The sequence below is a fragment of the Garra rufa genome, chromosome 6 (assembly GCF_049309525.1).
Source record: "Garra rufa chromosome 6, GarRuf1.0, whole genome shotgun sequence".
Lineage (NCBI taxonomy): Eukaryota > Metazoa > Chordata > Actinopteri > Cypriniformes > Cyprinidae > Garra > Garra rufa.
This window is the reverse complement of record NC_133366.1, coordinates 48,086,974-48,109,156: the sequence shown is the minus strand read 5'-3', so window position 1 is coordinate 48,109,156 and position 22,183 is coordinate 48,086,974. Positions and strand designations below refer to the sequence as shown.

Genomic DNA, 22,183 nt, shown 5'->3' with positions numbered 1-22,183 from the left:
ACATGATCAAAAAAGCAGTTGACTAATTAACTAAAAGGCTGGACTTTTATTCCTACATCCACCAAATTAAGCATTATGTTTTCTCCCATTAGGTTCCTTTCATTAATTCTATCTCCTCTTCTTAGACTGTCTCTGAAATGAAAAGACCAGCATATTTTGTGTTTTGGATGCTGGCCATCAGCATGGGATGCTCTCAGACTCCCTTAAGCTACAAAAGATTACCTTGATCAACTAAAAATACCTTTCCAGCCAAACCTGTATTAACCAGACTACCACTGACTAGTTTCAGTAGTCTAAAAACAACAACAAGGTGTACTGTATACCTATAGTATATGTAAACTATGCATTATGTAAAGAGTAAACACATTATTGACCTGTTCTGTCATGATCATAACAAAAATTAGTTGTTTTTCAATAGAAAAAAGATTAATGAGGGTGACAACAAAATAAGCAGAAGTGATAATAGGTCTAGGCGCCAAACTGGGTCATATTAGTCAATCTCAATATGACTCGCATTTGATCATAATTAGGCTCACAATGAGGGGGGAACTGACTTGGTTGATGTTTGAATAACTCTTTTTCTTCAGTGAAATATGATCAAGTCAATGTTTCAGCTCATTTTACAATGGAAAAATGTTATGTCAATGTGTCTTTGAGAATATGTTAAAGGGGACATTGGATATATATATATATATATATATATATATATATATATTTTTTTTCTTTACTTTTTTAGCTTTTTTTTTTTTTTTTTTGCATTTAGTTTCTGACATATCTACCAGCTTAGAAAAGCTGAAAAAGAAAACATAGCCAGTTTGTTATGGTATATCTGAGTCTCAAAACTGTATCATCCAGCGAGCTGTTTCGATTTGCAGCAAGTTTCTACATTGATAGCTAGCTATTTGAATAAACCATATATTGGATACAAGGCAGCAATTCACATGTCTTTTTTTAACTCACTACACAGAAGAGAGGGGCGTGGCCAGCAGTAGGTCATTATCATTTAAAGAGACATGCACCTTAATTATAAACAGCTGTTTTTCACACAGTGTTGTTTTACATGACTTTTGAAGAATTTTAGCTAAAGTATGTTACAGACATTTCATGAAGGCAACACAACAACTTGTGGAAAATGGGTATATGGAGTCCTTTTTAAATATACATACATTTTTGGAGGTTTTTCCAAAACCATTCTTATTAAGGGCAACTAGAAGTAGTAGTGTTTCTGTAGAATTTATTAATATTTTGAATTAGTTTATATTTTGAATTAGTTTATTTTCAGTGTTTTTTTTTTCCACTTCATTTTTTAAATGTATTTTCTTTACATGTCTATTTAGTTTTGATTTATTTTTGTTTCCATTTTAATTTTAATACTTCAGCTTACTTGAGTTCATTCTCAAAGCAATTGATTTTATTTTATTTTATTTTATTTTATTATTTTAATTTATTTCAGTTAATGGGAATGTGTTTTAGTTTGTAATTTTAAGTCAGGAATAACAACACTGGAAAATAACACCTCTCAGGTTTGTTAAACCAAGTTTAAATGACCTCAGTTGTGTTGCATAAATGGTAAATGCTGGTTAAATTGGTTGTTTTTGTTTCAGTGTGTGATGGTATAGGTACCGGAAGTCTTCAGACGGCTCAAACTGTAGATTCGAGCAACATTGAGAAGTTTGTCAATTGCACCAAGATCAATGGCAACCTCATCTTTCTCATCACAGGCATTAAAGGGTAAGTCCAATCTATTTATCTATCCTATATAACCCATATTTTTAAATATATACATAATTTCATTTTTATTTAAAAATAAAAAATAATGCATTGAACGATAATACAATGCAATGCATCATGCAATATTAGAAGTCTAAATAAATAAAGGCATTTTAAATACCTTTATTTGTTAGACTTGTAATATTGCATGATGCATTACATTATATTTTTGTTTGTGAGGTCGCTCACTTGACCTTTTAAATGAGGCCCATATTATATTTAAATGCATAAAATACCGTATTTTATGCATTTAAGTCTAATATGGGCCCCATTTAAAAGGTCAAGTGAGCAACCTCACAGTAAAAATCCAGGTTGCACAAAAAATAATCATTAGGCACTTTGCCTTGTGCTGTGAATGTGGTTTTTAATCCTAAAAGCAGCCGTTAGCAATCAAGAAGCAGGTTTCTGAAACTGGTGTAGGAGTGTGCAATCTCTTAGGCCACATATGCACGTGTACACACATATATATAACCCTTTTTCTTGCTTGTTTTGTGTTTTTATCTATAACAGGGACATGTTTCATGGCATAAAAGCTCTAGACCCTGATCGGTTAAATGTATTCCGCACCGTCAGAGAGATCACAGGTGAGCGACAGTCACCATCCATCACACGACAGCCCATTAAACCTGTGTAGCCTTGCGTTAAACCATTAACTTTCTTTATTTCTTCATACATTAACTTTTATCCTGTGAGTTGGGAAATATTCTATGTCACAAATCCTTATCTTTAGGCTGTATGTGATATTTATTTGTTTATAAAGCCTCACAGGAATGAACTATGACTCATGCTAAAAGCCTTTTGTCACTTTCAACTTCTTCTTATGATTGTGCCAAATAGCTAATGGAGTGAAGCAGCAAAGCAACGTTTTTAAAATGAAACTCAGAAACGGTTCTCTTGTGCGCCATTGGTGTACTCTCAGTTTAGACACATTTCAGCCAATACGAGACAACAAAACGGATAATTAAAACAATGTGCATATCTGAAGAAATGATGCTCGGTGGTAATGGAACTGGTTCTTTTAATTAGCGCAATCATTTCCCTTAATATACTTTCATTTCAGTGTAATGGGGTCGTTTTATATTGTTAGACAGCCTGTAAATAATATTGCACTCACTGGACCTGTGGCAATATCCTGAGTCGATGTCTGCTGTCATAGTAACAAACTTGTTTATCTGTTTTATTCTCAGGGTATTTTAAAAGCATGACTATTTTTTATGTGTTCTCTGTTGTCGTAGGTTTCTTGAACATTCAGTCTTGGCCGGAAAACATGACAGATCTTGGCGTTTTCTCAAACCTCGCCACCATTGGAGGACGCTCTCTTTATAGGTAAATTATCACAAAATACTAGTTAAAAGTCATCACCATCATCACCAGATTCACAGCAGTTTAGCATAAAAGCATTTGTTCATCTTTTTTGCTGTAATGTTGATAAATCCTAATTGAGAGTTAAAAATTAGCATGATACTCATGATTGTACCCAATAATGAAAATAGTGAATTAATTATATTATTTTATAAATTATCATTTATAAAATATTATTATTATTATTGTTATTATTATTATTATTAAATTTTATTAAAATAATTAAAACATGGTAGTAATAATAATAGCACACAATTTAATTTAAAAATATGAAGCACAAATTAACAACAATAATTATATTAATAATTATTATTAGCAATAATAATAATAACAATAATAATAATAGTAATAATAATATCAAATTTAATTACAAAATATTATACACAAATGTAATAACATTTCATCTAATTATTCATTTAATATATTAAATAATATGACATTTAATTAAATTATTAAAACAGTAGTAATAATAATAATAATAGAACACAATTTAATTTAACAATAATTATAAAACAATAATTATAGCAATAATAATAATAAAGTGAAATATATCAAATAGATTATTATTATTGTTGTTGTTGTTGTTGTTGTTGTTGTTGTCGCTGCTATAATTGTTAATGTTGTTGTGTGTATGATATTTTTAAATTAAATTTGATATTATTATTTTTTATTGCTATAATTATTGTTTTATAATTATTGTTAAATTGTGTTCTATTATTATTATTATTACTACTGATTTAATTATTTCATTAAATGTCGTATTATTAAATATATTAAATGAATAATTAAATATAATATTTACATTTGTGTATAATATTTTTTAATTTAAATGTGATATTATTATTATTAGTAGTATTAGTATTGCTAAAATTGCTGATGTATGTGTATATTTTTTAATTAAGTTTGATATTATTATTAGTAGTAGTAGTAGTATTGCTAATAATAATTAATTAATTATTATAGAATTAAATTGTGTGCTATTATTATTGCGACAGTTTTAAATATTTGAATTAAATGTAATAATAATAATATAATTAATAATAACGAGAATGATATTATTATTAGTTATTATTATTATTATTATTATTATTATTATTATTATTATTATTTTATTTTTTTATTATTATTATTTTTTGTTTTATTGTTATATTTGATGAAATATTTTTTTTTTTTTTCAAAACATTGTCAAATAAATCCCTGTGCAATTTTTTTTTTGTCAAAGTTATGTGGCTAAAATATAGGTGGACTGATGATGCCCATGAGTAAAGTTTGTTTTCCACATTAAACTTGATAAAACTATGTCCAAAATCCACTCCTGGACTAGTTCAATGATATCTGATAGGCCTTTGTACTTTCAGAGGGTTGACAAATGTGTGTTGTTGTCCCAAAAGAACTTTCCCTGTCCAATTTTTGGGTTGAATCTTCTCAAGGATTTGCTCATACTCTAAATGATTTAAATACTCTTTTAGTAATATATTCAGAAATGTCCTCATTAACTACTTCTAAGAATTCCCTTGTTTCATATTAGATCCAAATGAAAAATGTTCACTCCCTGTGGACGTAGCACTTAAAATAGTTGCTATAGCATTGTTGTCATTTATCAGATAAGTGATATTTGCCGTCTGTGTCTTTGTTTTCTCAGCGGTATTTCTCTGCTGATCCTGAAGCAGCGCTGGATCTCTTCGCTGAAGTTCCAGTCTTTGAAAGAGATCAGCGCCGGTAACGTCTACATGACCAACAACAGCCAGCTCTGCTTCTACAACACAGTGAACTGGACCAGTCTTTTCCGCACCAGCACCCAGAGAGCTCTGATCAAGAACAACAGGGACCCCAGAGAGTGTAGTGAGTCCTGTTCAATTTCAGCTCTCATCTACACCTCCATCTGTTCAGTAGCTGTGATTTCCTCTAAATAAGATGTCATTTTTGAAGCAGGAATAAAAAACTTGGCATCCTATAGTGATACATTTGCTTGAAAAGCTTCCATATCAGACTTGCGAGTCTCTAAATAGGCTTTAATTAGACTGAAAATTGAGGATCAGATTTTGTAATTTAGTTGCCACCAGAAATGCAACCAATTTAATTGGATGTTATGATGTCTTATTGAATTTTGTTATTGATATAAGGAAACAGAGAATCATACAGTTCTGCGCAAGCCACGAGGAAACAGAATATTACTGTATATTTTTATTCATTATTGCCATATTAATAGTTTTATTTTTTCCACCTGTGTGCTTGTAATTTTAGACTTCAGATTACGAGTTTTAGCTTTAAAAAATGCTGTTTTATTTTATATGACCATTATAAAACAGGTGATTTTGCTATTGCAACTTATTTTTAGTTATATATGAACTATTATTACAATTTAAAATAAGAGTTTTCTTTTTAAAATACTTTAAAATGTAATTTATTTCTGTGATGCAAACCAAATTTTCATCAGCCATTACTTTAGTCTTTAGTGTCATATGATCCCTCAGAAATCATTCTAATATGCTGATTTATTAGCAATGTTGGAAACAGTTGTGTTGTTTAATATTTTTTTAAACATTTGTCAGGATTCATTGATGAATAAAAGTTCAAAACAATAGAATTTATTCAAAGTAGAAATCATTTCTAACAATATAAATCTAATTTTTAATAAATTTGACATATCCTTGCTAAATAAAAGTATTAATTTTTTTCTTAAAAAATAAAATAAAAATTACTGTCCCCAAACTTTAAACGGTAGTGAATATTGTTATAAAACATTTCTATTTTAAATAAATGCTGATTTTTAAAATGTATTATTCATCAAAGCATCCTGAAAAAAAGCATACAAAACCACCCAAAAATATAAAATTATACATATATATTGCGTGTAATGATAATTGATAATAAATCAGCATATTAGTATGATTTCTGAAGGATCATGTGACACTGAAGACTGGAGTAATGATGCTGAAAATTCAGGTTTGCATCACAGGAATAAATTCTATTTATTAAACCACTATTTTAACTTGCAATAACATTTCACAATATTACTGTTTTTTTTTTCTTTATTTTAAATCAAATAAACACAGCCTTGATGAGCAGAAAAGACTTATTTAACAAACAAACAAAAAAAAAAACTTACTGATCCCAAACTTGTGAAGTGTAATTATAAGAGTTAAGCTAATACCTTTATATATAGTTTTTTCTTTTCTTTTCTTTTCTTTCTTTTTTCTTTTTTTTTTTTTGTGTGTGAAAATTAATACTTTTATTCAGCAAGGATGCATTATATTGATTAGAAGTAACAGTAAAGACATTAATAACATTACAAAACATGTCTATTTCAAATAAATGTTGTTGTTTTTTACTTTTTTATAAATCAAATAATCTTAAAAAAATGGATTCCACAAAATATTAAGCAGCACAACTGCTTTTAACATTGATAATAATAAGAAATAAAAAGAAAAGGAAATCACAGAAATAAACTGAATTTTAAAATATATTCAAATAGAAAAGAGTTATTTTAAATTGTAATATTTTTTACAATATTACTGTTTTTACTGTATTTTTCATCACATAAATGCAGCCTTGGTGAGCATAAGATACCTCTTTCAACAACATTAAAAAACCTGAATGATAATGCACATTTTGTAGTATTTTTTGCAATAAAGATGAAAAATGTACCATTGTTGAGACTTATTTTTATAAAAATATCTCAATATTCTTGTGTTTTTAATCAAATATAGACCCATAGAGTTTAAATATTTGGGCAACTGCTTGTGCCACAAACCGAGATAGCCTAAAACTGGAATTAGGCCACTGAAGTAAGATGTTACTTGTGAAAGTTAAACTCGTGGGGCTAATGAAGATGTTAACAGACGGAGAGCCATTTCCAGTGCACACCGCCAAGCTGGATGTAATTAGTGTGATAATAAGTCTGTAACGTGAGGGATCAATGGCTCTGTTAGCTGGCTCATTCATTAGCCTCTTTTCCACACCATCGATCAAAGCGGACTGATCTACACAACTGACCAACAGCCCAGACAGATGCCCACAGTGTTACCGCACACATGCAGTGTTTATCCATGAAGAATAATGTTTTTTGCAAACCCTATTAGAGAAAGAATATCTGTCATATGTGGCTTGGGAATTTAAAACATAGACTGTTTATAAGGTCAAATGACACTGTCAAACAAGCACTAACAAAACGACAGACTTATCATTATGTGGTCTGAGCTCTGTAAATATCTTCCTAACAAATGCACATTTCATTCTACTTTAATTCACTTCTTAGAAAAACATTACCTGTCAGGAATTAATGGTTTTAATTAGTAGCAATAGAATTAAAGTAATTGCTATTGTAACTAATAGCTAAATAGTAGCCTTTTAAAGCATGTCAAGAAACTTGACAAGCTTTCTGAAGGTAATTTGAGTAATAAATATTTCATGAATATCATGGAGACACTGGAGACATCTAAGTTCCAAATGAATGAACTAATTGCTGTTTCCTTTCTTTCTGTTTGTGTGTGTCTGTGTCTGTGTGCTTTTTTCCAGCTAAAGAGCTGATGATTTGTGATCCGCTGTGTTCGGAGGAAGGATGCTGGGGTCCCGGTCCAGATCAGTGTCTCTCATGCAAATACTTCAGCCGAGGAAGGACTTGTGTGAAGTCCTGTAATTTATATTATGGGTGAGTATGTGCACAAACAAATCATAGAACTTCATTTTCTTCAAAGTATTTAAAAATAAATAAATAAAAATCGTAAAGCACTTTAGCTTGAATGTGTTTTTCAAATGCAGATTTGTTCAGACGGGCCGCTGGCTCCGAAGATATATCTGCAGTATGACTATCATGATCAGACTATCAAGATCAAGGGATCAAAATGCTTTTAATGCTATTTATAACTCAAAGAAATAGACCGACTCCCATGCTTTTCTGGCAGGCTGAAAAAAATAACATGGAGACATTGAACAGGCTTTGGAAAGAACAGACAAAATGTCCAATTCTAGGCTTTTGTTTGCACATGTTGTATATGTATTTGTGGTGTTCAAGAATGAGTAAAGCATTTAAAGGATTATGATAATTTACTCACCCCCATGTCATCAGATGTTCATGACTTTTTTTCTTCAGTTGAAAAGAAATAAGGTTTTTGAGGAAAACATTCCAGGATTTCTCTCCATGTAGTGAAGTTTAATGGTGGCTTACAGGTCAAAGGTCCAAATTGCTGTTTTAATGCAGCTTCATACATGCCTAGCCAAGGAATAATGATCTTATCTAGCTTATAACATGGTTTTATATAACTCATTTGCAACTATTACAGAAGGTTCAAATGCTCACTGATGCTCCAGAAGGAAAAAACATGCATTAAGAGCAAGGGGTGCAAAATTTTAAGCCCTTCAGAAGCTACAGAAGGTAGTTACACCAGAAGACACAATAAGATACATTTACCCTAATCTTCAAATTCAAAAGGTTTTCACTCCCTGGCTCTTAATACATGGTTTTTCCTTCTATTAGTGAGTGTTTGAACTTTCTGCAATAGTTGCATATGAGTCTCTCAGTTGTCCTCAGTATGAAAAGATGGATCTCAAAATCATGCAGTCATGCTGGAAAGGGTTGAAATAGACAAAAATGCTGGAAACCCAAAGAATTTGTGGGACCTGAAGGATTTTTCTGAAAAACAGAGGGGTGTTTAGCTGTTCAGGACAAACAAGGGACTCATGAACTATCACTAAAAAACAACAACAACAAAAACAAGACATTTATAACATTACAAAAAAATTCAGTTTTAAATAAGTGCTGTTCTTTTAAACTTTTTTTATTAATCAAATAATCTTAAAAATGGATTTCACAAAAATATTAAGCAGCACAACTGCTTTCAACATTGAAAATAATGTTTTTTTGAGTAGCAAATCAGCATATTTGAATGTGCGACTGAAAACTGGAGTAATGATGCTGAAAATTTACTTTTGCATCACAGAAATAAATTGCATTTTAAAATACATTCAAATAGAAAAGAGTTATTTGAAATTGTAATACTTTTTTTTTTTTAACAATATTACTGTTTTACTGTATTTTTATTTAAATAAATGCAGCCTTGGTGAGCATAAGATACCTCTTTTAACAACAATAAAAACCTGAATGATGTATTATTATTTACTACCTGAATTATGTAGTATTATTTGCATTAAAGAAGGAAAATGCACCATTGTAGAAACTTATCTTTAAAAAAAATCTCAGTATCCTTAATTTTTTTCAAAAATCTGTTTTCTATCAAATACAGATCCATACATTTTAAATATGTGGACAACAACTAAATTACAGCTATAGATCATTCAGGTAACAACACAGTATTAAGAATGAAGTGTATGGAAATTTCTGAACAGGGTACATATTTTTTCTCTCTTGTGGACTATATGTAAACATATTTTATGTCAAATATCTTATTCAGGTCAGTACTAAATAAACAACATACATTTTGTATGATAGCTCGTATTTTGCAGATTCTGTAATGGGGATGTAAACTTTTGACCTCATGCACTGGCTGGTTGGAGTTTGGTGTGGGATGAAAATCTGCAGTGGCTTTATTTATTTAATTATTTTTGAGTCCTTAAACCGTTTCCACTCATTCACTGGAGGTTTGATTTCTTTGCATCTTAGATAGTGTTTTTAGGACTTCATCGACAAGCTTTCATTCTTTGCTCATTAGAAGCTCTTTTTTGAATACTCTCAATGTAATCAACAGCAGAAACAAATGGGACTAGTATTGACAGCTCCTTAAGCTGTTTCCACTTTCATGGATTTGTATTGCTTTTCTTGTATGTCTATTTAGTTAATTGACCTAGATTTGGATTTTCTCAGAGCAGCCCCTGGTCAGTGTGTACAAAGGCCTTCAATACCATGCAAACAGTGCATATTTGTCCAACAAACATATATGTTGATATATACACTAGAATGGTTAATGAAACATTGTTCTCTATCTGTTCTAGGGATGTTCGAGAGTATGCCAATGGCTCGGTTTGTGTTGAGTGTGACAGCCAGTGTGAAAAAGCCGGAGAGAAAAGTTTGACCTGCCATGGACCGGTATGAGCCTAAAAGCCATATGAGACTATTTTCATTACTGGTTTCTGTTTTTCCTTTAATTAAAACTTGATAACCTTGATGTGGAACAACAAAAAAACCCTTAGATTTCTGACAGACTCGATTGCGTCCTCATCTCATCATAGCTCCAGACTGCATATAACGTGAGACAGAGTGATATTGATTAGAAACAAATTAAGCTATCCACTTACAGTCTCAAAATTAAATCCTGTCTGTAGCCTCATTCAAAATGTATCATCGTCAGACCGTATCAGATGATGCAAGGCTTGGCTAACCACGCTGTATCATGCAGTTGCAGATTACTGATGCAAAGAGGTTGTTTATTAGCTGTGCTTACCTTTAATATATTTTATATTTTAATTTGGAGAAACTCCTTTACACAAAGTATTAAACTCTAGTGCATAACATTTCCCAAATGTCCTGCATCAGTGTTAGTAATATGAATTATATTTAAAATAGTGTGCTGTTTTTGGAAAGGGTATTGCGTTTACTTTCCTTACCTATTAGACTTATGATAATTGTTGGACAGTAAAACAGGTGAAAAAATGATTTACACTGCCATTCAAAAGTTTAGGGTCATAATTTAATTTAATTTAATTTAATTTAATTTAATTTAATTTTATTTTATTTTATTTAATTTTATTTAATTTTATTTTATTTTATTTTATTTTATTTTATTATTTTTTTATTATTATTATTATTATTTTTTATTGTATTTATAAATAAATATTTTGTAAAGAGTTGTTGTTGTTATTTAAAATACATTTTTAAGACATTTGTTTTTTATTATTCTGCAAGGATGCATAAAAGAACTTTTACATGGTTACAAACTACAAAATACTAAGCACAACTGAACAACTGTTTCAATATTGGTAATAATTTATAATAATAATAAAATAAAGAAAATCTTTCTTGAGCAGCAACTCAGCATATTTGAATGATTTCTGAAGGATCATGTGACACTGAAAACTGGAATAATGATGCTGAAAATCCAGCTTTGTATCACAGGAATAAATGACAAAACATTTTCACATATATTTCAAAAACATTTAAAAAAAATTATAGCAACCCCAAACTTTTGAACAGCAATGTATAGTGAAGAAAGAATCTGAGTATCTAAAGACCATAAAGTCCTTTAGAACTTCAGATGTAGTTTATTTGTGGTTAAATGCTTTAGGAAAAGCACAAAGATACAAAATATTTGATGAATCCTTGAAATTATATTACATGTGCTTGTTTCACTAAGCATTGCCTTTCCACTCTTAAAACAGTGCTTCAGTCTCTTGAGACACTTTTAATTTTCAAATCTTCCATCTTTCTCTCATCTCCCATTACAGGGTCCAGATCACTGTGTGAAGTGCTTGAATCTCAAAGATGGACCCAACTGTGTGGAGAAATGCCCTGATGGTCTGCAGGGAGCAAACAGCTTCATCTTCAAATATGCTGAGACCAACAACGAGTGCCATCCCTGCCACCCCAACTGCACCCAGGGGTACGACTGTTTGCTTGTGTTTGCACTTAAATCTATTTGTAAGCTTCTTTCCCTCCTTTTACTGCATCAAGCACAATATGCCCAGAGCACTAACCTAATTGCCCATGTGGGTAAAGCCGTCGTGGTTACCGCTTTCAGTCTTAGACACTTAGGCCTGGGGGATTTGAGAGCGGAGAAAACAGGTTCCTGAATTCCTAGATCAGTGGTTCACAACTGGTTTTGCTCCAGGACCCAGATTTTATGCTGTACATCAAGTCCAGCCAAAACCCAAAATTATGCAAAAATATTAACATGTAGCTTGAGTTTTTTAATTTGCAATAGTCACGTTAAGGATTTTATGTATAATATAATAAATTATATTTGCATGAAAAAAACAAAGACTTTTTTTTTTATCATTTTAACTTTTTTTTTTTTTTTTTTTTTAACATTTTCATGACATTTAAGCACATTTTCTCCTGAATTAACATAACCATAAGGTTATCTGGCCATTATGAGTTTTATTTATTTATTATCTACCAGTCTGTTGCAATGTAACTCAGATGTATTAACTATAAATTATTATATAATTTTCTGTGTTGCAGGTGTACTGGACCCAGAGTACAGGACTGTATTGGCATGTTGGACAGGTAACATAATTTTTAACAAAAGCAGCTTTGGCCAAGGACAAATTACAATAAAAAAAGCAAATAAAAATATTTGATGCACAGAAAGAAAATTAAATTAAATTAAATTAAATTAAATTAAATTTAATTTAATTTAATTTAATTTAATTTAATTTAATTTAATTTAATTTAATTTAATTTAATTTAATTTAATTTAATTTAACAATGAGCTAATAAAAATGTGGGGAGGGGATTGTGCTTAACTGGTTTGCAGAAAAAAAAATAGCATTACAACTTTATTGTCTTATGATCTTCCAGGACTCCTCTGATTGCAGCTGGGTTAATTGGGGGTCTCTTTGTGATGGTCATCATAGCTCTAGGTGTGGCAGTTTATGTCCGTCGAAAGAGCATTAAGAAAAAGAGAGCATTACGTCGTTTCCTGGAGACTGAGGTGAGAGTGGCCTGTTCTCATATAAGTTTGCTTAAATCAGTAAACACTGACTAGAACAGAAACATTCCATACATTATGCATCATATCTTGTGTCTCTTCTGTCTGTCACGTTGCATCAAAATCCGTCCGTGTCCACAGCTTTTTCATTCGTTTCGTTTCTTGGTGAGCTGCATGCTTAAAAATTCCCCAGCACACAGCCCATAAAGTATTCAGCGGAGGGCCTTCCTTAAATGCGTGGCAGGTTTGTTGGGTTAATGCATAGCCCTGTTGCCCTGAATGACTGTGCAGCCTATTAAAAAACATGGCCTGTCTATGCTGGTTTGGATTATTTGCAGGTGGAGCATCAGTGTTATAGACAGCTGTCAGCCTGAGAAGATGCCTGGTATCCAAAAGCTGACAGAGACAGAGACGCACTAGAATCCTGAAATCCGTTTTAGCAAACCTGAGACCTCTGTTCAAATAGAAAGTGGTGCGATTCTGCCAAGAAGAAGATAAGGAGAGGTCTAGACCACCCAGTGTTTAAAAAAAAAAAACATGCATCTGGCGAATGATTACCGATTGCCTCTGAAAATGTTAAAATACATGTTTTTGCTGCTTTAAACTCTTCTGAATTCCTCTCTCCATTGACTTACATTGTATGTGCATGACTCTTTTTTTTACTTAAACGAGTTGAAATTCTGTTCATAAAGTTACGTTGAACCTGAAACATTCCTTAAAGCTTTATAAATATATGTATCTAATCATACACTCTCTTTTTCTAGTGGAAAAAAATCTTATTTGTTTGACAGATGTTGTATTTCAGCATCACATATCTGGACAGCTCCCTCTAATGCTCAGTCTCAGTGCTGTATTTCAGCACCACAGAGATGGACAGCTCCACATTGTGTGTTTTCAGTCTATACTTGCCATAAAACAAAGTGGCAGCCTTCCATTCTGTGCTGTGATTTGTCACTTAAATTAACAGTTAGCCCTGAATAATGTATAATCACATTTACACAAATACAGATTGTTAAAATGTCACTATAAAAATGTCTTTTCCATTATCTAAGATTGAATGTGCTGAGTGGACTGTTTGTATAGAGTGTGCTGGGAGATTCCTCCTTCTTTCGCATAAATAAGAACAGGCATCCAGGGACAAAAGCTAATTATTTTAGCTGCTATGAAGGGTTTAAAACCTCAACCGAGAGAAAAAAAAAAAAAAAAAAAGTTGTGATTTAATAACTTTTAATAACTTTTTCATTACAGGGTTCATGCTGCACTTTTTTATTTAATTTAAATTTAATTTAAATTTAATTTAATTTAATTTAATTTAATTTAATTTAATTTAAAAAAAAATTTTTTTACATTTGATTATTTTTACAATTACATGATTTTATTGTTTTTATTGTATTTTATTGTGATGTTATCATTTTAGCAACCTAGTTGTACCATTTGGGCTCTACAAAACAAAGAAATTTGCTTTTTTTCTTATACAGGTCTGAAATCACTTTATTATGAACACAAGCTACTAGAAAAGTCGAAGACTGCCACACACACACACACACACACACACACACACACACACACACACACACACACACACACACACACACACACACACACACACACACACACACACACACACACACACACACACACACACACACACACACACACACACAGAGTTGTTTTTTATCCATCCTGCAAACCACCTCCAGCCCTAATGAAACTACAAATGCCACTTTGTATTTAGCAATTATGTCTCTATACATCCTTTTCAACCTTTCCCTCTCTCTACCTCTCTCATCTTCACAAGCTTGGTTCCCTTCACAACTGTTTACTCTCTAAATATCCAGTAACATCTTTTTTCCCCCTCCTGAGGCCTAATGACTACTGCATAAACAAACTTAATACTGAAAATATGGTTAAATGTAACTTCTAAGAGCTTGTTTTGGAGCTCTATGTATTTGTGCATTGAAAAGTTGTGACTAATCAAAGACTTGGTTGTTTAAGCAGTTGGTGGAGCCGTTGACGCCCAGCGGTACAGCACCGAACCAAGCTCAGCTGCGAATATTGAAGGAAACGGAGCTCAAGAGAGTCAAAATTCTGGGAACTGGGGCCTTTGGCATGGTCTATAAGGTAGCACTTGTCAGCATTGGTTGTTTTTATATGATTTGAGGGGTTGTTGACTGATTCTGTGGTCTTCTTCATAAGGGAATCTGGGTTCCAGAAGGAGAAACTGTGAAGATTCCTGTGGCTATAAAGATACTCAATGAAAGCACTGGACCTAAAGCCAATGTGGAGTTTATGGATGTAAGTTAACTACTTTAATTTTAATAATACCACTGTAAAGGATTGTTTGAATGTCAATTCAGCTATTAAGGTAGACATAAAATCAAACTCGATTCCATTTGCTTTCTTTCCTGATCTCAATATTGTGCACATTATTCTAATAAAAAAATATTCTAGTTAAATAAGCAATGCAGCTTTCTTAAAGTACCATTCAAAGGAATATTATTTGAAAGAAATGAATTCTTTTAATCAGCAAGGTGGCATTAAATTAATATTACAATGAATTTGTTTCAAATAATTTTTTTTTGTTACTTTCGATTTATCAAAGAATCTGAATCTGATTTCTGAAGGATCATGTGACACTGAAGACTTGAATAATGATGCTGAAAATTCAGCTTTGATCACAGGAATAAATAACTTTTTAAAAATATTAAAATAGAAGTTATGTCAATAATACGTAGTCTATTATTTAATTTTAATAGCCTTACTGTCAATTTTAATTGCTCTCATTCAGGTCTTTTTGTAAATACTAAACTGTAATCCTATTACAGACATAAAATGAGTTGCAAATGTAATTCATTGTCACTGTAAAATGTAATAAAGCAATGATAAACACAAGAAGGCATGATCTGTGGAGAGAAGAGTCCCATAATAACACCAAGAAATTACATACATACAGTACTGTATCACATCTCTTTTTTTCTTGTTGTCACTTTTTTCTCTCTGTTGCTCTCCTGAGAATCAGGGAGAGGTCAGGCTCCTTTAAAAAGCCATCAAAACGCAGCCTCATGTGCTGTGGCTGACTGCAATTGCCTGGGAATTCCTTTGTGCGTGTTTGTGTGTTCTGTTATCTGTGCACATACATAAGCAGGCAAGATGATGCAGACCTACTCATGAAAAATTCGTATTCATCCCTGTATCTGTTGTAAGACATAAATATTTATATACTATATGTGCATTTATGAAGGTACTTTTTTCCTTTTGAAACATACGGCTAATTGAGTGAGACAGGCCAGCAGTGGCTGGCGAGGTCAGGCTTACTAATGGAGGTTATCTTCGCAGTAGGAGGCAAGAGTACAATAGCATTTGCAGAGACTTGTTATGCCTTGTGTAGGATTTATGCTTATAGTGCTGTTACAGTATTTGCATCAAATAAAGCTGAAAAGTAAAGAGGTCGTATCATATATTATTTTTTTTCTTGCGGTTTCTTGTAATGATAAGTCAAGGTTTTTGCTGTCACGAGTTATTCTTGACCTTCTCTCTAACCCTTTGAATAAAATGAGCTGTTTATTTGATGTTTGTACATGAAGACTTCTATTTAAACTGCCTCTTCTCATACAGCACTATGAACTGTACATTTGCTATCAGATCCAGTCAAGTTTGAACAATCCCGTCTTTAAATAACAGCTGCATTACTTTGATAGGATCACATAATACATGCAAGAGTGTTTACATGGGTTTGGTTCAGTGAGCAAATTCAGGAGAAGAATTGAATGGAATAAGAAACTAGGCACCTAATTCCTTGTTTTTTTTTAGTGAATTTTGGCAACAAACAGGGCAAGATTTGAGCCTCCTGTAGTCCTGTACTTTGTCGTAATGCATTAATTTGTCTGTGGCCATAAAGTGTTGAAGTTAGGAACAAGTCATTTTGCAACTTTGTTTCAATAAATGGGTGGTTTTGAGTTCAGAAAGTTACAGTATGTTTTCATAGTAGGGCTGGGAATTGCCATAGACCTCCTAATTCAATATTGCAATGGTATTTAGCTGCTGATTGATATGCATTGTGATTTTTTTTTTAACAGCATTTTTTCATGCATTTGGTATTTTTATACATTTTGTATCATTTGTGTAATATTTTGTCTCTCAGTGTCCAGGATGGTAATTTCTCTTGAATTAGTTTATTTTATTATAAACTATTTCAAATAGTTGATTAAGAATGTAGTTATAAAATGTGCAGTAAAAAGAAAAAGTAGTTTAAAATACTTAAACCAATAATAAATTTGTGTTTTTCAATAGGTGTTTTTCCAAATAAACAGCTTAAAAAAACAAATAATAAATAACAATGAAAGGTATTAGTAATGAAACCATAAAAAGCAGTAAAAGCAGGTCCAATACGTGAATAAACAGTTAAAGATGTGCATCAAGCAAGTTTACACGTTTTCATATTTAATATTTAAAGATAGTTTGTGTGGGTTTATATTGTGTTGTGAAGTGCAATTGTAACATCCATTAAAAGACATTCATTTGGTTGTTCAATATCTACAGAGAAATATTTTCTCTGTGGGACTTTAGCAACCTATTTTTTTTCTGTTTCTTTACACCAGGAGGCGCTAATCATGGCCAGCATGGAGCATCCCCATCTAGTGCGTCTATTGGGGGTCTGCTTGAGTCCTACTATTCAGCTGGTAACTCAGCTCATGCCCCACGGCTGCCTGCTGGACTACGTACATGAACACCAAGAGAACATCGGCTCCCAGCTGCTGCTCAACTGGTGCGTGCAGATCGCAAAGGTAAGAAGCCTTCCACCAGTGTGTGCAACCAGTCAGACATCATTCCTGTAAATTCTGCAGACTTTAGCAAGTGTTTTAGTATGTGCATGTATTTCAAAAGGGAATAGTTTACCCACAAATAAAATAGGTGATTTCAATATAATAAATTTATTTATTGCCCATCAAGCTATAAAAAGGGCAGTTAAACATTTGTTTATACCATGGCCTGTTTGAATGCTTGATTCTAAATGCTTAATTCTAATTGGCTGAAAGGTGTATATTCAAACCATTTATGTATGATTCAAAGCAGGTTGAATGCTAGATCTAATGAGCCATAACTAATGAATGTAATGTAACAATTTTTTGATAAAGTAGTGCTTTCTTTGTTTTCGGCTTAAGAGATGAAGTCGGCACTCTGACTCGTCATCTCCGTAGTGGTGATGCGCCTGTATGCATGTTTCATATGGATTACATAATCTGAGAATATTTGTTTTCTATTTGAATTGGTTCATTTAAAAGTAGACATTTCACTCTCAATAAATAACCTACATATTTTATATCTGTAAGACAAGTATACGTAGAGTTTCGAAGTTTCCCGCTCAAGTTTACAGAGACAGAGATGGCAGAAAGCAGGTCCTGTTTGCTTTCATTATTTTACAAAAGCGCAATGTTTCGTTGTTATTCTTTACAGAATCGAAAGATCACTTTTATCTGTACAACCAAAAATGATGAGCATTTGGATGTCCTGCTAGATGTACTGTATTACCACATTGACCAGCCATTAACAGTCTGTCCATCACGAACTGCGTGACTTCGCCACTTCCCGTGAATTCTTTTTTTTTTCTGCGACTAAACGGCTAATAAAACTCAACCAAGCCTCTTCTCTTCTTGTCCACTAACGGTTAGTCGACTATTAGGAGGCAGCCCTAATAATTTTTACTTTCATTTTCAAATATTTCAGTGCAAACATCAATGGCAGCTTTAACTTTGTGTCAGTGGTTCTTTGCTAACAAAATGATGTAATGCACACCTATCTGTGGATTATCCATTACTTATATGATTCATGCAGTATATTCAGTTTTGTGAAATCATTTTTATAGGCCAGTGCTGTCTGTCATTTCGGATTGCTCAAACAAACAAAGATTGTTTTAACAGGATCATAGTGTTGTTAAAACAATAATATCAGCCTTCGAATGGTTTACTTATTTGTACTGCGCATTATGCAGCAGTAGGATAGAGTATTTTAACATAACCACAAACACACACACACACACACACACACACACACACACACACACACACACACACACACACACACACACACACACACACACACTTCTGCTTGTATTTGCCTTTATTCACTAAAATCATGTTGATAAATAATAATAATAATAAAAAAACATAGTGTACAAATTCTTTGTTGGTCTGCTGCTTAATTTTATATTAAAGGGCATGCTGGGTAAATGAAGGCAACGTTTATTTTAAAGGCTTCCATCAGTCTTCATTTCAGCTTGGAATTGAAAAACTGACCATCTGTGACTTTTTAACCAAGCTATTGAACACTTTATAGCCGCATTTATTTTATGTACTTTCTTTTTTATAAATACTGAAGCAACACTGCCTTATAATTAGGGCTATGAAATTATAAAAATGAATTTGTGAACTTAAGTTCAGCCATTGTTTTTAATAGTTAACTTTGAACTACTTTTGAATTTTTCAGATCACTCATCAAAGCTCTGTAAATATTGGTCACAGACACAGAGATTTAGGAAAGGAAGGAAAGGAAAGGAGGTGACATGAGGCCAAGTGACCCATACTAGGAATTTGTGCTCTGCATTTAACCCATCCAAGTGCACACACACAGTAGTGAACACACACACACACACACTGTGAACACACACCCAGAGCAGTGGGCAGCCATTGCTGCGGCGCCCGGGGAGCAGTTGGGGGTTCGGTGCCTTGCTCAAGGGACTCACCTCAGTCGTGGTATTGAGGGTGGAGAGGGTGCTGTACATTCACTCCCCCCACCTACAATCCCTGCTGGACCTGAGACTCGAACCCGCAAACTTTGGGTTACAAGTCCGACTCTCTAACCATTAGGCCACGGCTGCCCATTTACTTTAAATTGCACCTAAATCTAATTACTCACTAAAAACTCCCACAGGTCTTATTTTACGTAACAAAGTGGTTTTGTCTAAGTGTGTGAGTTGTTTACTATATTTATATTTTTAAATTAGTCTTCCCATTTACACCATTTTATTGTTCATTCAGACTGAATTATGAACATGCACAACCACAAGAAGCAGGATTTATCGCATGAACCAATCACAGTAACATAACCAGTCATATCCAATCATATTGTGATGGAGGCATTGCCTCCTCTCACATGACTTTCCTCCATTCATTCTCAATTACCCCCCTCCAAACTCACCACACTCTTAAGGGGGTTTGTTCAAACTGGACATGGACTCTTGCTTTAACTTTACGTGCTGGTACTGCTGTTGGACAACGTTTCTTTAGAACAATTTGTAATTCATACACTTTCTAAATTTTGTAATATTGGTGTTGTTTTAGGAAAGGAAAGGAGGTGACATGAGGCCAAGTATGGTGACCAATACTAGGAATTTGTGCTCTGCATTTAACCCATCCAAGTGCACACACACAGTAGTGAGCACACACACAGTAGTGAACACACACACACACCGTGAACACACACCCGGAGCAGTGGGCAGCCATTGCTGCAACGCCCGGGGAGCAGTTGGGGGTTCGGTGTCTTGCTCAAGGGACTCACCTCAGTCATGGTATTGAGGGTGGAGAGAGCGCTGGTAATTCACTCCCCCCACCTACAAACCCTGCCGGACCTGAGACTCAAACCCGCAACCTTTGGGTTACAAGTCCGACGCTCTAACCATTAGGCCACGGCTGCCCCCTCATGCTGTTTTATTTTTGTACAGTAAAGTTTATTCTAATCCAATATTTCAAGGAGGCTCTGCCTCCCTTGCCTCCTCACAGAAAACACCCCAGATATATAATTTTATTTAAATAATATTTTAATACTATTTAAATAATGTAAAGCTTGAGAAGTCATAAAAAAGCGTTGGGGATTCTGTGCTTCCATGTCTGCATTGTATTTCACAGCATTCACATTTAAGTTACCTCTGTTCCACCGCCGTAGAAACGGTCATTTAATCTGTCTGTTTAAATGGATTGGCTGAGTTCAAGAGATGGGTGCTGGTTTGTTGTAACTCAGAGCTTTGGGCTTTGGCTTAATGACACCTATTAATCAGGTTGTAGGTTGAGCAAACCGCTCGACAACCTTGCCTATTCCTGCCCTGGAATTCTTCTGGTGACACAGACCCGCTGCTAGAGGTTTTCCCGGTCACGCTGTGAAAAGTTAAAATGCTGTTACAAGCCAAATTCTCATTGAGCTGCCAAACTGCTCCTGCACACAGTGAAATAATGACCTCGGCATGAGGATGAGATTACACTGATTATGAGGTGATGTATTTAAAGCAGGTTATGTGCCTCAGTTCTTAACTGAAATGTTAACCGGTGTGAATCCACATTACAGTAATCACATTGGCAGGTTCAATCTGCTTCTTGACCATGAGACATTTTGACTGACCAATCATAAGCGGCATTAACCCCCTTTTCACTACAGTTATGACAATGGGCAGATCTCCAACAAACAAGCATCTCTCCCAGCATGCTTTGATCACCATCAGCAGCTAAGTGCTGTGCCTACAGTTGCTCTGTTATCATGCAAGAAGGAGTTGCAATGGTGCAAATGTTATAATTGATATTTTCCACCCACAGTATTACGGAGCTATTCATAATTTTCCAAAAACATCATTTTTCTTATGCATAATAAGGCATTTTCTGTAATTCTGTTTTTTTCTGTGTTTTTTTTTTTTTTTTTGTCTTTGTGAAAAATGTTAGAAACCCCTCATCAGAAATTTCCCATTGTGCCGAAGGGATGTTCTTCCAACATTCCCTCTTTTGCATACTGTGTGTGTTCTCCTGAGATTCAGGATTGGAAAACCGTGTATATTGTGAATACCTCAGTATAATTTCCCTGCACAAATGGCTTTCTCTTGCTACAGGCGTATCTCCTTTGGCCTCATTGAAAGAGCTTCAGTTCCCACAAACTTCTTATTCACTCCATCTTTCATTCATCTGCTGCTTCTCTATGGAGAATCCAAATGAGAAGCTTATCTTGGTTTCTGTGATATATTTGCATATAGGTAAATCTACTGTTGTTGATTTTTTTTAGTGCAGAGCAGTAACAATTTATGTCTTTCCAGATTGATTCCCCTATGAATGCTCTTCTAGATGTACTACAAACCTAAACTTACAAAAATAAGATAATTACCCGGTTAATTGTGTTCCAGTATGGTCATGTTTCATATGCTTTAAAATACAGTATGTTTGCTTAACATTGCCGTATGAATCTTGTTTCATTTCATATAATTTCATATTCAAATAAGAGTAGAGCTAAATGAGACAACTATTGAAATACATTCAGAGCAGTGCCACAGTGTATTTTATTATAGTAGGCATTTATGAGTAGCTTTTATATTTTATTTGTTTGTTTTAGTCATTATATGTGCTTTTGACATTTTATTAGTTATTTATTTTTTTAATATTTTTTAACTCTTAATTTTTTTATTTCAGTTGTAGTTTTAA

General features: G+C 33.2%; 1 protein-coding gene across 1 annotated transcript in view; it reads left to right on the top strand.

Annotated features, from left to right (window-relative positions):
• The window catches only part of erbb4a (erb-b2 receptor tyrosine kinase 4a), a 188,636-nt gene that overhangs the window by 146,603 nt on the left and 19,850 nt on the right, over positions 1–22,183 (top strand). The window contains exons 9-20 of the mRNA XM_073843370.1: positions 1,605–1,731; positions 2,281–2,354; positions 3,006–3,096; positions 4,775–4,974; positions 7,651–7,783; positions 10,081–10,174; positions 11,530–11,684; positions 12,266–12,310; positions 12,605–12,737; positions 14,733–14,855; positions 14,931–15,029; positions 17,333–17,518. Coding sequence (XP_073699471.1) covers positions 1,605–1,731; positions 2,281–2,354; positions 3,006–3,096; positions 4,775–4,974; positions 7,651–7,783; positions 10,081–10,174; positions 11,530–11,684; positions 12,266–12,310; positions 12,605–12,737; positions 14,733–14,855; positions 14,931–15,029; positions 17,333–17,518 — 1,460 coding nt within the window. The remainder of the gene's footprint in view (positions 1–1,604; positions 1,732–2,280; positions 2,355–3,005; positions 3,097–4,774; positions 4,975–7,650; positions 7,784–10,080; positions 10,175–11,529; positions 11,685–12,265; positions 12,311–12,604; positions 12,738–14,732; positions 14,856–14,930; positions 15,030–17,332; positions 17,519–22,183) is intronic.